At 52.4% G+C, this 20,843-nt stretch overlaps 1 protein-coding gene across 10 annotated transcripts in view; it reads left to right on the top strand.

The window, feature by feature from the left end:
* Positions 1-20,843, top strand: part of GRAMD1B (GRAM domain containing 1B) — a 662,311-nt gene that overhangs the window by 609,351 nt on the left and 32,117 nt on the right. For 9 of the 10 annotated variants that reach the window (XM_063943811.1, XM_063943810.1, XM_063943812.1 and 6 more), the window contains 12 exons: positions 6,565-6,649; positions 9,778-9,881; positions 10,579-10,674; positions 11,018-11,098; positions 11,209-11,324; positions 11,467-11,620; positions 12,952-13,129; positions 13,313-13,456; positions 13,638-13,756; positions 13,850-13,992; positions 14,708-14,811; positions 19,229-19,432. In XM_063943811.1, the coding sequence (XP_063799881.1) occupies positions 6,565-6,649; positions 9,778-9,881; positions 10,579-10,674; positions 11,018-11,098; positions 11,209-11,324; positions 11,467-11,620; positions 12,952-13,129; positions 13,313-13,456; positions 13,638-13,756; positions 13,850-13,992; positions 14,708-14,811; positions 19,229-19,432 (1,528 nt within the window). The remainder of the gene's footprint in view (positions 1-6,564; positions 6,650-9,777; positions 9,882-10,578; positions 10,675-11,017; positions 11,099-11,208; positions 11,325-11,466; positions 11,621-12,951; positions 13,130-13,312; positions 13,457-13,637; positions 13,757-13,849; positions 13,993-14,707; positions 14,812-19,228; positions 19,433-20,843) is intronic. The other variant, XM_063943809.1, reaches the window with a different exon arrangement.

Here is a 20,843-nt window from a genome sequence, read left to right as displayed (position 1 = left end):
TGACACACTCCTGCCAGCCGCTGCCTAGGATCTGCTGTGACTGCATCCAGCGCTATATAGTGCTCTAGTTATTCCTGTAATACTGACACACTCCTGCCAGCCGCTGCCTAGGATCTGCTGTGCCTGCGTCCAGCGCTATATAGTGCTCTGGTTATTCCTGTAATACTGATACACTCCTGCCAGCCGCTGCATAGGATCTGCTGTGACTGCGTCCAGCGCTATATGGCGCTCCTGTTATTCCTGTAATACTGACACACTCCTGCCAGCCGCTGCCTAGGATCTGCTGTGCCTGCGTCCAGCGCTATATAGTGCTCTGGTTATTCCTGTAATACTGACACACTCCTGCCAGCCGCTGCTTAGGATCTGCTGTGACTGAGTCCAGCGCTATATGGCGCTCCTGTTATTCCTGTAATACTGACACGCTCCTGCCAGCCGCTGCTTAGGATCTGCTGTGACTGAGTCCAGCGCTATATGGCGCTCCTGTTATTCCTGTAATACTGACACACTCCTGCCAGCCGCTGCCTAGGATCTGCTGTGACTGCGTCCAGCGCTATATAGTGCTCTGGTTATTCCTGTAATACTGACACACTCCTGCCAGCCGCTGCCTAGGATCTGCTGTGACTGCGTCCAGCGCTATATAGTGCTCTGGTTATTCCTGTAATACTGACACACTCCTGCCAGCCGCTGCGTAGGATGTGCTGTGACTGCGTCCAGCGCTATATAGTGCTCTGGTTATTCCTGTAATACTGACACACTCCTGCCAGCCGCTGCGTAGGATCTGCTGTGACTGCGTCCAGCGCTATATAGTGCTCTGGTTATTCCTGTAATACTGACACACTCCTGCCAGCCTCTGCCTAGGATCTGCTGTGCCTGCGTCCAGCGCTATATAGTGCTCTGGTTATTCCTGTAATACTGACACACTCCTGCCAGCCGCTGCGTAGGATCTGCTGTGACTGCGTCCAGCGCTATATAGTGCTCTGGTTATTCCTGTAATACTGACACACTCCTGCCAGCCGCTGCCTAGGATCTGCTGTGACTGCGTCCAGCGCTATATAGTGCTCTGGTTATTCCTGTAATACTGACACACTCCTGCCAGCCGCTGCCTAGGATCTGCTGTGCCTGCGTCCAGCGCTATATAGTGCTCTGGTTATTCCTGTAATACTGACACACTCCTGTCAGCCGCTGCCTAGGATCTGCTGTGCCTGCGTCCAGCGCTATATAGTGCTCTGGTTATTCCTGTAATACTGACACACTCCTGCCAGCCGCTGCCTAGGATCTCCTGTGACTGCGTCCAGCGCTATATAGTGCTCTGGTTATTCCTGTAATACTGACACACTCCTGCCAGCCGCTGCCTAGGATCTGCTGTGCCTGCGTCCAGCGCTATATAGTGCTCTGGTTATTCCTGTAATACTGACACACTCCTGCCAGCCGCTGCATAGGATCTGCTGTGACTGCGTCCAGCGCTATATGGCGCTCCTGTTATTCCTGTAATACTGACACACTCCTGCCAGCCGCTGCCTAGGATCTGCTGTGCCTGCGTCCAGCGCTATATAGTGCTCTGGTTATTCCTGTAATACTGACACACTCCTGCCAGCCGCTGCTTAGGATCTGCTGTGACTGAGTCCAGCGCTATATGGCGCTCCTGTTATTCCTGTAATACTGACACACTCCTGCCAGCCGCTGCTTAGGATCTGCTGTGACTGAGTCCAGCGCTATATGGCGCTCCTGTTATTCCTGTAATACTGACACACTCCTGCCAGCCGCTGCCTAGGATCTGCTGTGCCTGCGTCCAGCGCTATATAGTGCTCTGGTTATTCCTGTAATACTGACACACTCCTGCCAGCCGCTGCTTAGGATCTGCTGTGACTGAGTCCAGCGCTATATGGCGCTCCTGTTATTCCTGTAATACTGACACACTCCTGCCAGCCGCTGCCTAGGATCTGCTGTGACTGCGTCCAGCGCTATATAGTGCTCTGGTTATTCCTGTAATACTGACACACTCCTGCCAGCCGCTGTCTAGGATCTCCTGTGACTGCGTCCAGCGCTATATAGTGCTCTGGTTATTCCTGTAATACTGACACACTCCTGCCAGCCGCTGCCTAGGATCTGCTGTGCCTGCGTCCAGCGCTATATAGTGCTCTGGTTATTCCTGTAATACTGACACACTCCTGCCAGCTGCTGCCTAGGATCTGCTGTGACTGCGTCCAGCGCTATATAGTGCTCTGGTTATTCCTGTAATACTGACACACTCCTGCCAGCTGCTGCCTAGGATCTGCTGTGCCTGCGTCCAGCGCTATATAGTGCTCTGGTTATTCCTGTAATACTGACACACTCCTGCCAGCCGCTGCCTAGGATCTGCTGTGCCTGCGTCCAGCGCTATATAGTGCTCTGGTTATTCCTGTAATACTGACACACTCCTGCCAGCCGCTGCCTAGGATCTGCTGTGACTGCGTCCAGCGCTATATAGTGCTCTGGTTATTCCTGTAATACTGACACACTCCTGCCAGCCGCTGCCTAGGATCTGCTGTGCCTGCGTCCAGCGCTATATAGTGCTCTGGTTATTCCTGTAATACTGACACACTCCTGCCAGCCGCTGCCTAGGATCTGCTGTGACTGCGTCCAGCGCTATATAGTGCTCTGGTTATTCCTATAATACTGACACACTCCTGCCAGCCGCTGCCTAGGATCTCCTGTGCCTGCGTCCAGCGCTATATAGTGCTCTGGTTATTCCTGTAATACTGACACACTCCTGCCAGCCGCTGCATAGGATCTGCTGTGACTGCGTCCAGCGCTATATAGTGCTCTGGTTATTCCTGTAATACTGACACACTCCTGCCAGCCTCTGCCTAGGATCTGCTGTGCCTGCGTCCAGCGCTATATAGTGCTCTGGTTATTCCTGTAATACTGACACACTCCTGCCAGCCGCTGCATAGGATCTGCTGTGCCTGCGTCCAGCGCTATATAGTGCTCTGGTTATTCCTGTAATACTGACACACTCCTGCCAGCCGCTGCATAGGATCTGCTGTGACTGCGTCCAGCGCTATATAGTGCTCTAGTTATTCCTGTAATACTGACACACTCCTGCCAGCCGTTGCCTAGGATCTGCTGTGCCTGCGTCCAGCGCTATATAGTGCTCTGGTTATTCCTGTAATACTGACACACTCCTGCCAGCCTCTGCCTAGGATCTGCTGTGCCTGCGTCCAGCGCTATATAGTGCTCTGGTTATTCCTGTAATACTGACACACTCCTGCCAGCCGCTGCATAGGATCTGCTGTGACTGCGTCCAGCGCTATATAGTGCTCTGGTTATTCCTGTAATACTGACACACTCCTGCCAGCCGTTGCCTAGGATCTGCTGTGCCTGCGTCCAGCGCTATATAGTGCTCTGGTTATTCCTGTAATACTGACACACTCCTGCCAGCCGCTGCATAGGATCTGCTGTGACTGCGTCCAGCGCTATATAGTGCTCTGGTTATTCCTGTAATACTGACACACTCCTGCCAGCCGTTGCCTAGGATCTGCTGTGACTGCGTCCAGCGCTATATAGTGCTCTGGTTATTCCTGTAATACTGACACACTCCTGCCAGCCGCTGCGTAGGATCTGCTGTGCCTGCGTCCAGCGCTATATAGTGCTCTGGTTATTCCTGTAATACTGACACACTTCTGCCAGCCGCTGTGTAGGATCTGCTGTGACTGCGTCCAGCGCTATATAGTGCTCTGGTTATTCCTGTAATACTGACAAACTCCTGCCAGCCGCTGCCTAGGATCTGCTGTGACTGCGTCCAGCGCTATATAGTGCTCTGGTTATTCCTGTAATACTGACACACTCCTGCCAGCCGCTGCCTAGGATCTGCTGTGACTGCGTCCAGCGCTATATAGTGCTCTGGTTATTCCTGTAATACTGACACACTCCTGCCAGCCGCTGCCTAGGATCTGCTGTGACTGCGTCCAGCGCTATATAGTGCTCTGGTTATTCCTGTAATACTGACACACTCCTGCCAGCCGCTGCCTAGGATCTGCTGTGCCTGCGTCCAGCGCTATATAGTGCTCTGGTTATTCCTGTAATACTGACACGCTCCTGCCAGCCGCTGCTTAGGATCTGCTGTGACTGCGTCTAGCGCTATATAGTGCTCTGGTTATTCCTGCAATACTGACACACTCCTGCCAGCCGCTGCGTAGGATCTGCTGTGCCTGTGTCCAGCGCTTTATAGTGCTCTGGTTATTCCTGTAATACTGATACACTCCTGCCAGCCGTTGCCTAGGATCTGCTGTGACTGCGTCCAGCGCTATATAGTGCTCTGGTTATTCCTGTAATACTGACACACTCCTGCCAGCCGCTGCCTAGGATCTGCTGTGACTGCGTCCAGCGCTATATAGTGCTCTGGTTATTCCTGTAATACTGACACACTCCTGCCAGCCGCTGCCTAGGATCTGCTGTGACTGCGTCCAGCGCTATATAGTGCTCTGGTTATTCCTGTAATACTGACACACTCCTGCCAGCCGCTGCCTAGGATCTGCTGTGACTGCGTCCAGCGCTATATAGTGCCCTGGTTATTCCTGTAATACTGACACACTCCTGCCAGCCGCTGCCTAGGATCTGCTGTGACTGCGTCCAGCGCTATATAGTGCTCTAGTTATTCCTGTAATACTGACACACTCCTGCCAGCCGCTGCCTAGGATCTGCTGTGACTGCATCCAGCGCTATATAGTGCTCTAGTTATTCCTGTAATACTGACACACTCCTGCCAGCCGCTGCCTAGGATCTGCTGTGCCTGCGTCCAGCGCTATATAGTGCTCTGGTTATTCCTGTAATACTGATACACTCCTGCCAGCCGCTGCCTAGGATCTGCTGTGCCTGCGTCCAGCGCTATATAGTGCTCTGATTATTCCTGTAATACTGACACACTCCTGCCAGCCGCTGCCTAGGATCTGCTGTGCCTGCGTCCAGCGCTATATAGTGCTCTGGTTATTCCTGTAATACTGACACACTTCTTCCAGCCGCTGAGTAGGATCTGCTGTGACTGCGTCCAGCGCTATATAGTGCTCTGGTTATTCCTGTAATACTGACACACTCCTGCCAGCCGCTGCTTAGGATCTGATGTGACTGCGTCCAGCGCTATATAGTGCTCTGGTTATTCCTGTAATACTGACACACTCCTGCCAGCCGCTGTCTAGGATCTGCTGTGACTGCGTCCAGCGCTATATAGTGCTCTGGTTATTCCTGTAATACTGACACACTCCTGCCAGCCGCTGCTTAGGATCTGCTGTGACTGCGTCCAGCGCTATATAGTGCTCTGGTTATTACTGTAATACTGACACACTCCTGCCAGCCGCTGTCTAGGATCTGCTGTGACTGAGTCCAGCACTATATAGTGCTCTGGTTATTCCTGTAATACTGATACACTCCTGCCAGCCGCTGCGTAGGATCTGCTGTGACTGTGTCCAGCGCTATATAGTGCTCTGGTTATTCCTGTAATACTGACACACTCCTGCCAGCCGCTGCCTAGGATCTGCTGTGACTGCGTCCAGCACTATATAGTGCTCTAGTTATTCCTGTAATACTGACACACTCCTGCCAGCCGCTGCCTAGGATCTGCTGTGACTGCGTCCAGCGCTATATAGTGCTCTGGTTATTCCTGTAATACTGACACACTCCTGCCAGCCGCTGCCTAGGATCTGCTGTGACTGCGTCCAGCGCTATATAGTGCTCTGGTTATTCCTGTAATACTGACACACTCCTGCCAGCCGCTGCCTAGGATCTGCTGTGCCTGCGTCCAGCGCTATATAGTGCTCTGGTTATTCCTGTAATACTGACACACTCCTGCCAGCCACTGCCTAGGATCTGCTGTGACTGCGTCCAGCGCTATATAGTGCTCTAGTTATTCCTTTAATACTGACACACTCCTGCCAGCCGCTGCCTAGGATCTGCTGTGACTGCGTCCAGCGCTATATAGTGCTCTGGTTATTCCTGTAATACTGACACACTCCTGCCAGCCGCTGCCTAGGATCTGCTGTGACTGCGTCCAGCGCTATATAGTGCTCTGGTTATTCCTGTAATACTGACACACTCCTGCCAGCCACTGCCTAGGATCTGATGTGAGTGCCTCCAGCGATATAGGGCATGCTGGTTATTTCTCTGTGATAATGGGGAAGTGGTGACTGTGGCTGAGACGGGTCCCAGTGATTCCAGCACACAGAGAGAAGCTTTGTGTCCGGCCAACTTCCTCGTCTGTTATCACGCTGCTAGAGCCAACATTTTCTCTCCATCTCTTGCACAATGACATTAAAATGATCACACTGCCCTAACAAGGACTGTTTGTTGCTGTGACAGCCAGTTAGATAACTGGGGGGCATCCTTTAACCCTGTACGTGACTGTGTGCATTCACTCATTAGCGCAGAGAAGACTTACAGCTTACAGACTGGCTCCCATCCAATAAACTGCACATCCTATGTCTTTGTCTGGCTGTTGTGTCTCCCTCCTCTAGAGCCTCATATCACTGCTCTCTGTGCCTCCTGCCTCGTTGGCTCTTTCACTGTCTAAGTGTTCAGAGTTTGTGCTTCCAGGTACTGAGTCCAACTTATAAGCAGAGAAATGAGGATTTCCGAAAACTCTTTAAACAGCTGCCGGACTCTGAACGTCTAATTGTAGGTAAGAGAATCACTAATGTGCACACAGGAGGAGTATACTAACCTCACAGCACATAGCCCACCTGAGCTAGACAGGAGTAGTGAATGAGGGCTGGATCAGACAGGAGTAGTGAATGAGTGCTGGATCAGACAGGAGTAGTGAATGAGTGCTGGATCAGACAGGAGTAGTGAATGAGGGCTGGATCAGACAGGAGTAGTGAATGAGGGCTGGATCAGACAGGAGTAGTGAATGAGGGCTGGATCAGACAGGAGTAGTGAATGAGGGCTGGATCAGACAGGAGTACAGAATGAGGGCTGGATCAGACAGGAGTACAGAATGAGGGCTGGATCAGACAGGAGTACCGAATGAGGGCTGGATCAGACAGGAGTACCGAATGAGGACAAGATCAGACAGGAGTAGTGAATGAGGGCTGGATCAGACAGGAGTAGTGAATTGAGGGCTGGATCAGACAGGAATACCGAATGAGGGCTGGATCAGACAGGAATACCGAATGAGGGCTGGATCAGACAGGAGTAGTGAATGAGGGCTGGATCAGACAGGAGTACCGAATGAGGGCTGGATCAGACAGGAGTACCGAATGAGGGCTGGATCAGACAGGAGTACCGAATGAGGGCTAGATCAGACAGGAATACCGAATGAGGGCTGGATCAGACAGGAGTAGTGAATGAGGGCTGGATCAGACAGGAGTACCGAATGAGGGTGGATCAGACAGGAGTACTGAATGAGGGCTGGATCAGACAGGAGTAGTGAATGAGGACTGGATCAGACAGGAGTAGTGAATGAGGGCTGGATCAGACAGGAGTAGTGAATGAGGGCTAGATCAGACAGGAATACCGAATGAGGGCTGGATCAGACAGGAGTAGTGAATGAGGGCTGGATCAGACAGGAGTACCGAATGAGGGTGGATCAGACAGGAGTAGTGAATGAGGACTGGATCAGACAGGAGTAGTGAATGAGGACTGAGTCAGACAGGAGTAGTGAATGAGGGCTGGATCAGACAGGAATACCGAATGAGGGCTAGATCAGACAGGAATACCGAATGAGGGCTGCATCAGACAGGAGTAGTGAATGAGGGCTGGATCATACAGGAGTACCGAATGAGGGTGGATCAGACAGGAGTACTGAATGAGAGCTGTATCAGACAGGAGTAGTGAATGAGGACTGGATCAGACAGGAGTAGTGAATGAGGGCTGGATCAGACAGGAGTACTGAATGAGGGCTGGGTCAGACATGAGTACTGAATGAGGGCTGGGTCAGACAGGAGTACTGAATGAGGGCTGGATCAAACAGGAGTAGTGAATGAGTACTGGATAGTACTGAATGAGGGCTGGATCAGGCAGGCATACTGAATGAGGGCTGGATCAGACAGGAGTAGTGAATGAGGGCTGGATCAGACAGGAGTAGTGAATGACGGCTGGATCAGACAGGAGTAGTGAATGAGGGCTGGATCAGACAGGAGTAGTGAATGAGGACTGAGTCAGACAGGAGTAGTGAATGAGGGCTGGATCAGACAGGAGTAGTGAATGAGGGCTGGATCAGACAGGAGTAGTGAATGAGGACTGAGTCAGACAGGAGTAGTGAATGAGGGCTGGATCAGACAGGAGTAGTGAATGAGGACTGGATCAGACAGGAGTAGTGAATGAGGGCTGGATCAGACAGGAGTAGTGAATGAGGACTGAGTAAGACAGGAGTAGTGAATGAGGGCTGGATCAGACAGGAGTAGTGAATGAGGACTGAGTCAGACAAGAGTAGTGAATGAGGGCTGGATCAGACAGGAGTAGTATGAGGGCTGAGTCAGACAGGAGTACTGAATGAGGGCTGGGTCAGACGGGTAGTGAATGAGGACTGGATCAGACAGGAGTAATGAATGAGGGCTGGATCAGACAGGAGTAATGAATGAGGGCTGGATCAGACAGGAGTAGTGAATGAGGGCTGGATCAGACAGGAGTAGTGAATGAGGGCTGGATCAGACAGGAGTAGTGAATGAGGGCTGGATCAGACAGAGTAGTGCATGAGGGCTGGATCAGACAGGAGTAGTGAATGAGGGCTGGATCAGACAGGAGTAGTGTGAGGGCTGAGTCAGACAGGAATAGTGAATGAGGACTGGATCAGACAGGAGTAGTGGATGAGGCTGGATCAGACAGGAGTAGTGGATGAGGATGGATCAGACAGGAGTAGTGAATGAGGCTGGATCAGACAGGAGTAGTGAATGAGGACTGGATCAGACAGGAGTAGTGAATGAGGGCTGGATCAGACAGGAGTAGTGAATGAGGACTGGATCAGACAGGAGTAGTGGATGAGGCTGGATCAGACAGGAGTAGTGAATGAGGGCTGGATCAGACAGGAGTAGTGAATGAGGACTGGATCAGACAGGAGTAGTGAATGAGGGTTGGTTCTATATCGGAGGGGCTGAAGGGACCTTGTGACGTATTGAGGGGAGAAGCTACGTCACCAGGGGGAGGAGCTACGGGCGAACAGGGTACCCGAAAAGTACCCTCGCGGGCTCGCTTCGCTCGCCATGCTTCGGGCACGGTGGCTTGCTCCGCTCCGCTTCGCTCACCACCTAATTACTAAAGGTAATAGTTGGTGGCGTGGATAGTAGAGGAACTATCCCGCTGGCATAGCTCCTCCCCCTTGCGTCGTAACTCCTCCCCCTTACGGAAAAGGTCCCTTAGTCCACTTGATTCTAGCATCTACCAGTGAATGAGGGCTGGATCAGACAGGAGTAGTGGATGAGGCTGGATCAGACAGGAGTAGTGAATGAGGGCTGGATCAGACAGGAGTAGTGAATGAGGCTGGATCAGACAGGAGTAGTGTGAGGGCTGAGTCAGACAGGAGTAATGAATGAGGGCTGGATCAGACAGGAGTAGTGAATGAGGGCTGGATCAGACAGGAGTAGTGGATGAGGGCTGGATCAGACAGGAGTAGTGGATGAGGCTGGATCAGACAGGAGTAGTGGATGAGGCTGGATCAGACAGGAGTAGTGTATAATGAATGGTGACAGCTGGGTGATGAGGGTCTATACCGGGCGATCTTCTGTCATTACAGCCCCAGTCCCGTATTAGTGGCATGTGTAGATTATTATCATGGGGGTGCTCACCCTGCTTTGTGCTTGTGTACCCCTGCAGATTACTCCTGTGCGCTGCAGAGGGACATATTACTGCAGGGCCGCCTCTACCTGTCTGAGAACTGGATTTGCTTCTACAGTAACATCTTCCGCTGGGAGACTCTGGTCAGTGCCCTCCCCAACGTCTCTATCACACGTTGATGGTTCAGTGATTTACAGATTCTGCCACAGATTTCTGTAGTCAGATGTAGCTATAGCTTCACCGCAGGCAGTTTTAAAGTTGTTGATCTGTACTATCCTGCACTCAGAAGTTGCTTGCTGCACGCTGCCATGATTCTGTCAAAGGCCATTTGCCGTCTCAAGTCACTGACGTGAATCAATAAGTAAAATGCCCCCTTATCAGCAATTGTATTTACCTATACCACAAGGCTTTCTGAGAGATCATGTCTTTGCTGTCTGTTCCCCTGACTGTGACACGCAGCAACATAGCAGCCTCGTCAGAAGCGCAGGCCATAAACAATCCCCAGTTATCGCTGCCACATATATAAACAGATGACTCACAGCAAATACTTCTCGCTGAGTATCGCATGCACCGCACTACAAAGCAAATACAGATCATGTCAGATGGTTTTGTTTTATATAATAGTCCGTTTGTTTCTAAAGTAATTTTAGTTTGCAATGATATCTGAATTTTAGTGGTTCGTATGCTGAAATATACTGATACTTCTATATACTGTGAAATGTTTAAATGTGAGGATGAAGAAATGAGTACGTTTCAGCATTGGTCGTCGTTGTCTCCGATCCACGTTTATTGCGCTCCTGCCGCTAGCTTAGTAATGAGCCGGTACTTTGGGTTTTGCAGCTGACGGTGCGTTTGAAGGACATCTGCTCAATGACGAAAGAAAAGACAGCCAGGCTCATCCCAAATGCAATCCAGCTGTGCACGGACACGGAGAAGGTGAGTCGGCGGTGGGGTGGCCCCTCTGTGGCCTGCGTGCCATAGACACGGGGGGGCTACTTACTAACGCCAGTAAGAGTGAGAACGCAGATTATATCGTCAGTCAGTCTCCAATCTGTTTACAACAATCCTTTTATTTAGTTACAGCATTCCTCTTTTTTATTCCTAATATACCTCAGGTTTTATTCTTGTTTATGTGTCACCTCAGTCATGGGGGCCTGTGGTGGCAGGATTGTTCCAGCTTGTAGTCCTTGTAATGACCAGCTATACTGTTTCCCCACAAGCTGACCCACCCCGGTCTGGGGATGAATCCTGAATGATGAAAGCCTTGTTCTTTTCGCAGCACTTTTTCACCTCATTCGGGGCCCGAGACCGGACCTACATGATGATGTTCCGGCTTTGGCAGAATGCTTTGTTGGAAAAGGTAGCCCTCTTATTGTTCCCCAGATCCATCTTTCTGTAACATCCGCCCCCCCCCCCAACTCCTTTATCCTGATCCTTACACCCCGGTATCCGGTTCTCTGCTCTCCACAGCCGTTGTGTCCGAAGGAACTCTGGCATTTCGTTCACCAGTGCTACGGCAATGAGCTGGGCCTCACAAGCGATGACGAGGACTATGTTCCGCCGGATGACGACTTCAACACGATGGGGTAGGTGCGCTGGTTCAGATGCGTTTCCTGCCATTTATGAGGCTCCACCGTTTTCTTGACTTATGGTGGCTGCTTTAGAGGACTCGGTTAGAGGTGAGGATTTACCTGTATGTGTGTTACTTATATGGTCTTTTGTACTTAGATTCTGTGAAGAAATTCCAGTGGAGGACGTGGAAATAAATGACAATTCTTCTAAAAGTAGCAGCGAGCTGAAACCAGAAACAAATTGCAACCTGCAGGACCCGTCTCTGACCAGCAGTAATCTGCCGTCCACCACCAGCAGCGAGGCCCCTCTGGTACGTACCTGTCCTGTTTACCTGCATTTCCACTGACAGGCGGCCACAAGGAGGTGACGGGGCGGTTGCTGTTATGGCTGAATGTCTCCGGATCTCTGCAATGTCGGATGGTTCTTGTCTGATGCTCTGGAAATGCAGGAGTTGTGCAGTGCTTTCATGGTCCTGTGCTACCATACTGTATTATTGCATTGCTCATTAGTATAACATGTATTCAGGCACGGTTCTTGCCCTTGTGGTGCCCCGGGTGGAAATTGGGGCGTGGCGTCATAAAGGGGCGTGGTCAGGTATGCCCCCTGTAGAGTTGTGCCCCTGTTTGTGCCCCCTGTAGAGGTGTGCCCCCGTTTGTGCCCCCTGTAGAGTTGTGCCCCGTTTCTGCCACTTACAAAAAAATAATAATAATAATTAATTCTCACCATCCCCGCTCCTGATTCCCGTCCGCTGCTTACCTCCATCTCCGGCCGCCGGCGCCGCTCCTCTGCTCTATGGGAGAGACGTCATGACGTCTCTCCCATAGCACAGCATAGACACTAGAGGTCAATCATGACGACTAGAGTCTATGTGCCGCTCCCACAATGCCGTGCGGTGCATCGCACACCGCACAGCTATGACAGCACAGCACCGGGGGGCACGACCAGTAGCGGATCTTGCTACGGCGGTGGCACCCTCCGGATGGCGGCGGTGGCTCCCTCCAGAAGGCGACGCCCCGGGCAAAAATCCTGTGTGCCCGTAGCAAGATCCGCTACTGCATGTATTCTCTCCCAGTCAGGCAAGGACTTGTGCAGGCTCACACGTCTGGACGTCTTTTCAGTGTCTGTGTGCTAAACGTGCCCAGAGTGTACTGGATGTACAGTATTACACTTATTTATTTATTCACCTGTTTTGCACTTTTTTGTGTTTTTCGTGTGTTTGTCACGTTTTTGGTGGGGTTTAGGTGAGACCGTTATGGGCCACCCTCGCCCCTAGTTGTCGAGGCCCTCTCCTTTTGGGGAGGGCTGGAGACTGTTTCGTTTTCCAGGCGGAAGCTTCAGCCAACCCCGGGGATACTCGAGGGTCCCTCTGCGCTTCGGCAAGGAGGGACCCACAGACCTTTTTTTCCCCTCAGTAGGCCTTTTGGCTCTGAGGGGGTGGGGAGTAACGGGGCCCTTCTCCTTTTGGAGAGGGTCCAAGGTCCTACGCCCCCAGCACATTTTGCGCAAGACACTGGGTGATGAAGCCACGCACCTCGGGCTTCAAGTAATTGACACCTCTGAATGCTGTGTTATTCTTATTTATTTTGTTTTAGCTAATCGAGGTGAAATATGTTCTAAGCGTAATCCTGTCTCTCCCGACAGTTTGACGGGGGTATCCTGGACGATCTGGACAGCTCGTTAGAGAGGGAGATGCTGTTTGCAACCTTAGAGGAGCAGAAGGTGGAGCTTCTTCCTCCCGTCACGTCTCCGTCTCTAGACTTCAACGACAATGAGGATTTACCGACCGAGCTCAGCGACTCCTCAGAAACCCACGATGAAGGTGAGTGCGCGAAGGGGAGACGGACCGGCAGCGTCGCCGGGTGTAGTAATTTGGACAAACGTGGGTGGGGAGAAAGAGTGACTGTAAGACGCTAGAAGGGAGTACAGCAGTGCAATGTGATGGCGGAGGTTATGGCGCAGGCGGTGTTACAGTCAGTAAGATTGGATTGTGTTCCTGACGCAGGTGAAGTGCAATCCTTCTACGAGGACCTGAACGGCCGGCAGTACATCAATGAAGTGTTCAGCTTCAGCGTGGACAAGCTGTTCAGCCTCCTCTTCAGCGAATCTCAGTTCCAAAGGGATTTCATGGAGCGAAGGCGGTTCTCGGGTGAGACCTTGGCTGGTGGAGTTTGTGTGTAGCTCAGACCTCCGGGGTCTGTGTATGTTGCGGAGTTTCTATGGCTCTTGTGTGTTACATCTCTCTTGTTACCGATGTGTAGTGTCCATCCCTCTGGTCATAGCACCCTGCAGGATTCTAGAGCCTGACACTTTTCTCTTCTTACCGCCAGAAGTTATATTCCACCCATGGAAGAAGGAGGAAAACGGAAACCAGACGCGGGTTATTTTATACACCATTGCACTAACTAATCCTCTGGCCCCTAAATCAGCCACAGTCACAGAGACTCAGGTCAGCGGGGTATGCGATGTAAATGGGGGGCGACGTCTCCACCTGTCTCCTTGTCCTGTGTACCTGATCTCCCTCCGTTCTTCTGTGTTGCAGACTCTCTACAAGGCCAGCCAGGAGAGTGAGTGTTATGTGATTGACGCAGAGGTGCTGACACACGATATACCGTACCACGATTACTTCTACACCATCAACCGCTACACGCTCACCAGGGTGGCCCGGAACAAGAGTCGGCTAAGGTACAGCCAGACTGGAGATGCGTGTGTGTATATCGGTGACTATAGATACAGATGGAGCCATCGTTATCTTGGCCTTTAATAGGAGTAACTGGGCAGTCGGAGTTAGGGGTTCTTCGCAGCGCAGCGATCAGGTCTCTACTACGTATGCACCGCAATACGCAGGCGCGTCGCATGGGTACAAAGCTGATCGTTGCTGAGCGATGGATTTAACGAAGAATCCATTCGCACAGCCAATCGCAAGGAGATTGACAGGAAGAAGGCGTTTGTGGGTGGTAACTGACCGTTTTCTGGGAGTGGTAGGGAAAACGCAGGCGTGTCCAGGCGTTTGCAGGACGGGTGTCTGACGTCAATTCCGGGACCGGAAGCTACTCAGAAACTGCACAAACTATTTTTCTACCGCCCGCCTGCACAGGCGTTCGCACACTTGCAAAGCGAAAATACACTCCCCCGTGGGCGGCGACTATGCGTTTGCACGGCTGAAAAAAGTAGTTAGCGAACGATCAACTCGGAATAACCCCCTTAATCCCCTGCTGTAATGACTTAATTCCCTGCTGTATTGTTCTCTCTGTATTGTATTGCAGCTGAGAACAATAGATGAAGGGCTTATGCTAATAAGCCTTGGTGCGCCTAGGTGCAGCAGAGAAGCCAAGATAAATGTGGCGCCATCTGTATCCGCGTTACTATGTATAACCTTCTCTACATTGCCGCCTTATAGGATCTCCACAGAGCTTCGCTACCGGAAGCAGCCGTGGGGGCTCGTCAAAACCTTTATTGAGAAAAACTTCTGGAGTGGTCTTGATGAATATTTTCACCACTTGGGTGAGTGCGTGCTTCGTATCACTAATACTGTAACAGGAGAAAGCTATTATTAGCCGACGCCCCGGCCCTACCCGCCTTATAATAACAGTTACATGTTTATTTCTGTTTGCCAAGTCAGTTCCAGAGCAGACGTTCCTCTCACGGTGCACTTTATTATTCGGCTTGTAAAAGTCATCCTGCAGTGTGTACTGAATATATCACTATATCTTGTATATTTATATATCCTTGTTGTGCTAGGGCATGACGCAGCTGTGCTGTGCTTTCTGCTAGGGGTGCAGTTGTATCAAACAATCAGCTTTGTGTTGCCAAATCAAACAGAAACAAAGCAGCCTATGCTCCTATATAGACGTGGCTGAAAAGCACAATAGCAAGCTAGCAAAGTTACTGCTTGGTATTTTGTACAGGTATGAAAGCTTTGTCAAGATCAGCTGCTCTTGCTGACCTATTTAACCTTCTGCCTCCTGCACCCCGGAACTCTGCAGCCTTCTATCTCTTACACCCCTTCCCTCCCAGCCTTCTATCTCTCACACCCCTTCCCTCCCAGCCTTCTATCTCTCACACCCCTTCCCTCCCAGCCTTCTATCTCTTACACCCCTTCCCTACCAGCCTTCTATCTCTCACACCCCTTCCCTCTCAGCCTCCTGTCTCTTACACCCCTTCCCTCCCAGCCTTCTATCTCTCACACCCCTTCCCTCCCAGCCTTCTATCTCTTACACCCCTTCCCTACCAGCCTTCTATCTCTCACACCCCTTCCCTCTCAGCCTTCTATCTCTTACACCGCTTCCCTCTCAGCCTCCTGTCTCTTACACCCCTTCCCTCCCAGCCTCTTATCTCTTACACCCCTTCCCTCCCAGTCTTCTATCTCTTACACCCCTTCCCTCCCAGCCTCCTGTCTCTTACACCCCTTCCCTCCCAGCCTTCTATCTCTTACACCCCTTCCCTCCCAGCCTTCTATCTCTCACACCCCTTCCCTCCCAGCCTTCTATCTCTCACACCCCTTCCCTCCCAGCCTCCTATCTCTCACACGCCTTCCCTCCCAGCCTTATATCTCTTACACCCCTTCCCTCCCAGCCTTCAATCTCTCACACCCCTTCCCTCCCAGCCTTCTATCTCTCACACCCCTTCCCTCCCAGCCTCCTGTCTCTCACACCCCTTCCCTCCCAGGCTTCTATCTCTTACACCCCTTCCCTCCCAGCCTCCTGTCTCTCACACCCCTTCCCTCCCAGCCTCCTGTCTCTCACACCCCTTCCCTCCCAGCCTTCTATCTCTTACACCCCTTCCCTCCCAGCCTCCTATCTCTCACACCCCTTCCCTCCCAGCCTTCTATCTCTCACACCCCTTCCCTCCCAGCCTCCTATCTCTCACATCCCTTCCCTCCCAGGCTTCTATCTCTTACACCCCTTCCCTCCCAGCCTCCTGTCTCTCACACCCCTTCCCTCCCAGCCTTCTATCTCTCACACCCCTTCCCTCCCAGCCTTCTATCTCTTACACCCCTTCCCTCCTAGCCTTCTGTCTCTTACACCCCTTCCCTCCCAGACTCCTATCTTACACCCCTTCCCTCCCAGCCTTCTATCTCTCACACCCCTTCCCTCCCAGCCTCCTATCTCTTACTCCCCTTCCCTCCCAGCCTTCTATCTCTTACACCCCTTCCCTCCCAGCCTTCTATCTTTTACACCCCTTCCCTCCCAGCCTTCTATCTCTTACACCCCTTCCCTCCCAGCCTTCTATCTCTCACACCCCTTCCCTCCCAGCCTCCTGTCTCATACACCCCTTCCCTCCCAGGCTCCTATCTCTCACACCCCTTCCCTCCCAGCCTTCTATCTCTCACACCCCTTCCCTCCCAGCCTCCTATCTCTCACACCCCTTCCCTCCCAGCCTCCTATCTCTCACACCCCTTCCCTCCCAGCCTCCTATCTCTCACACCCCTTCCCTCCCAGCCTTCTATCTCTCACACCCCTTCCCTCCCAGCCTCCTATCTCTCACACCCCTTCCCTCCCAGCCTCCTATCTCTCACACCCCTTCCCTCCCAGCCTTCTATCTCTCACACCCCTTCCCTCCCAGCCTCCTATCTCTCACATCCCTTCCCTCCCAGGCTTCTATCTCTTACACCCCTTCTCTCCCAGCCTCCTGTCTCTCACACCCCTTCCCTCCCAGCCTTCTATCTCTCACACCCCTTCCCTCCCAGCCTTCTATCTCTTACACCCCTTCCCTCCCAGCCTCCTGTCTCTCACACCCCTTCCCTCCCAGCCTTCTATCTCTTACACCCCTTCCCTCCCAGCCTTCTATCTCTTACACCCCTTCCCTCCCAGCCTCCTATCTCTCACACCCCTTCCCTCCCAGACTCCTATCTTACACCCCTTCCCTCCCAGCCTTCTATCTCTCACACCCCTTCCCTCCCAGCCTCCTATCTCTCACATCCCTTCCCTCCCAGCCTTCTATCTCTTACACCCCTTCTCTCCCAGCCTCCTGTCTCTCACACCCCTTCCCTCCCAGCCTTCTATCTCTCACACCCCTTCCCTCCCAGCCTTCTATCTCTTACTCCCCTTCCCTCCCAGCCTTCTATCTCTTACACCCCTTCCCTCCCAGCCTTCTATCTCTCACACCCCTTCCCTCCCAGCCTCCTATCTCTCACACCCCTTCCCTCCCAGCCTCCTATCTCTCACACCCCTTCCCTCCCAGCCTTCTATCTCTCACACCCCTTCCCTCCCAGCCTCCTATCTCTCACATCCCTTCCCTCCCAGGCTTCTATCTCTTACACCCCTTCTCTCCCAGCCTCCTGTCTCTCACACCCCTTCCCTCCCAGCCTTCTATCTCTCACACCCCTTCCCTCCCAGCCTTCTATCTCTTACACCCCTTCCCTCCCAGCCTCCTGTCTCTCACACCCCTTCCCTCCCAGCCTTCTATCTCTTACACCCCTTCCCTCCCAGCCTTCTATCTCTTACACCCCTTCCCTCCCAGCCTCCTATCTCTCACACCCCTTCCCTCCCAGACTCCTATCTTACACCCCTTCCCTCCCAGCCTTCTATCTCTCACACCCCTTCCCTCCCAGCCTCCTATCTCTCACATCCCTTCCCTCCCAGCCTTCTATCTCTTACACCCCTTCTCTCCCAGCCTCCTGTCTCTCACACCCCTTCCCTCCCAGCCTTCTATCTCTCACACCCCTTCCCTCCCAGCCTTCTATCTCTTACTCCCCTTCCCTCCCAGCCTTCTATCTCTTACACCCCTTCCCTCCCAGCCTTCTATCTTTTACACCCCTTCCCTCCCAGCCTTCTATCTCTCACATCCCTTCCCTCCCAGCCTTCTGTCTCTTACACCCCTTCCCTCCCAGCCTTCTATCTCTTACACCCCTTCCCTCCTAGCCTTCTATCACTTACACCCCTTCCCTCCTAGCCTTCTGTCTCTCACACCCCTTCCCTCCCAGCCTTCTATCTCTCACACCCCTTCCCTCCCAGCCTTCTGTCTCTTACACCCCTTCCCTCCCAGCCTCCTATCTCTTACACCCCTTCCCTCCCAGCCTCCTGTCTCTCACACCCCTTCCCTCCCAGCCTCCTATCTCTTACACCCCTTCCCTCCCAGCCTACTGTCCCTCCCAGCCTTCTATCTCTCACACCCCTTCCCTCCCAGCCTTCTATCTCTTACACCCCTTCCCTCCCAGCCTTCTATCTCTTACACCCCTTCCCTCCCAGCCTTCTATCTCTTACACCCCTTCCCTCCCAGCCTTCTATCTCTTACACCCCTTCCCTCCCAGCCTTCTATCTCTTACACCCCTTCCCTCCCAGCCTTCTATCTCTTACACCCCTTCCCTCCCAGCCTTTTATCTCTTACACCCCTTCCCTCCCAGCCTTCTATCTCTTATACCCCTTCCCTCCCAGCCTTCTATCTCTTACACCCCTTCACTCCCAGCCTACTGTCTCTCACACCCCTTCACTCCCAGCCTACTGTCTCTCACACCCCTTCCCTCCCAGCCTTCTGTCTCATACACCCCTTCCCTCCCAGCCTCCTGTCTCTTACACCCCTTCCCTCCCAGCCTTCTATCTCTTACACCCCTTCCCTCCCAGCCTTCTGTCTCTTACACCCCTTCCCTCCCAGCCTTCTATCTCTTACACCCCTTCCCTCCCAGCCTTCTATCTCTTACACCCCTTCCCTCCCAGCCTTCTATCTCTTACACCCCTTCCCTCCCAGCCTTCTATCTTATAATGATTTCCCAGCATGCAGTATGGGAACATGCACTGTTAGGGTTGGGGAAACACTGATATAGGTAAGTAGGGACTCCTGCGTCAGTGTCTGCAGTGCTTCCTTGGGTGGCAGGAATATAGGCTCAGTGCACGGAACGTCTGGTATGTCTGGATACGCTCTGTGGAGTGGGTACAGTGCCACTGGTGGGAATGTAACTGGAGGTATCACATTGTGCTTTCAGAGAATGAACTGACCAAAGCAGAGACTGCATACTTGTCTGATCTTCACCGGCAGTCCCCCAAAGACAAGAGCACCAAGATCACCTCTACGCGGCGCAGGAAGCGTCCCCATGGTCACCTACGCATTCCCCATTTACAGGAGGTACTCAGCCCGGTGACCACACCCACAGACGAGGAGAGGCAACACCGCGTACGACACGTAGCAGGTCAGGAGAATGCAAAGTATCCGGTGCTAGACGGCACTTCATAGAGTATCCGTTGCTAGACGGCACTTCATAGAGTATCCGGTGCTAGATGCCACTTCATAGAGTATCCGGTGCAAGATGCCAATTCAAAGAGTATCCGGTGCTAGACGGCACTTCATAGAGTATCCGGTGCTAGACGGCACTTCATAGAGTATCCGGTGCTAGACGGCACTTCATAGAGTATCCGGTGCTAGACGCCACTTCATAGAGTATCCGGTGCTAGACGCCACTTCATAGAGTATCCGGTGCTAGACGCCACTTCATAGAGTATCCGGTGGTAGACGCCACTTCATAGAGTATCCGGTGCTAGACGCCACTTCATAGAGTATCCGGTGCTAGACGGCACTTCATAGAGTATCCGTTGCTAGACGGCACTTCATAGAGTATCCGGTGCTAGATGCCACTTCATAGAGTATCCGGTGCTAGATGCCACTTCATAGAGTATCCGGTGCTAGACGGCACTTCATAGAGTATCCGGTGCTAGACGGCACTTCATAGAGTATCCGGTGCTAGACGGCACTTCATAGAGTATCCGGTGCTAGACGGCACTTCATAGAGTATCCGGTGCTAGACGCCACTTCATAGAGTATCCGGTGCTAGACGCCACTTCATAGAGTATCCGGTGCTAGACGCCACTTCATAGAGTATCCGGTGCTAGACGCCACTTCATAGAGTATCCGGTGCTAGACGCCACTTCATAGAGTATCCGGTGCTAGACGCCACTTCATAGAGTATCCGGTGCTAGACGCCACTTCATAGAGTATCCGGTGCTAGATGCCACTTCATAGAGTATCCGGTGCTAGATGCCACTTCATAGAGTATCCGGTGCTAGCCGCCACTTCATAGAGTATCCGGTGCTAGCCGCCACTTCATAGAGTATCCGGTGCTAGCCGCCACTTCATAGAGTATCCGGTGCTAGACGCCACTTCATAGAGTATCCGGTGCTAGACGCCACTTCATAGAGTATCCGGTGCTAGACGCCACTTCATAGAGTATGCGGTGCTAGACGCCACTTCATAGAGTATGCGGTGCTAGACGCCACTTCATAGAGTATCCGGTGCTAGACGCCACTTCATAGAGTATCCGGTGCTAGACGCCACTTCATAGAGTATCCGGTGCTAGACGCCACTTCATAGAGTATCCGGTGCTAGACGCCACTTCATAGAGTATCCGGTGCTAGACGCCACTTCATAGAGTATCCGGTGCTAGACGCCACTTCATAGAGTATCTGGTGCTAGACGCCACTTCATAGAGTATCTGGTGCTAGACGCCACTTCATAGAGTATCCGGTGCTAGACGCCACTTCATAGAGTATCCGGTGCTAGACGCCACTTTGGACTAAATTGCAAACTGCTTTGATGGAGATGGGATC

This window comes from Pseudophryne corroboree, chromosome 10, assembly GCF_028390025.1.
Source record: "Pseudophryne corroboree isolate aPseCor3 chromosome 10, aPseCor3.hap2, whole genome shotgun sequence".
Lineage (NCBI taxonomy): Eukaryota > Metazoa > Chordata > Amphibia > Anura > Myobatrachidae > Pseudophryne > Pseudophryne corroboree.
This window is presented reverse-complemented; position numbering and strand designations above follow the sequence as displayed.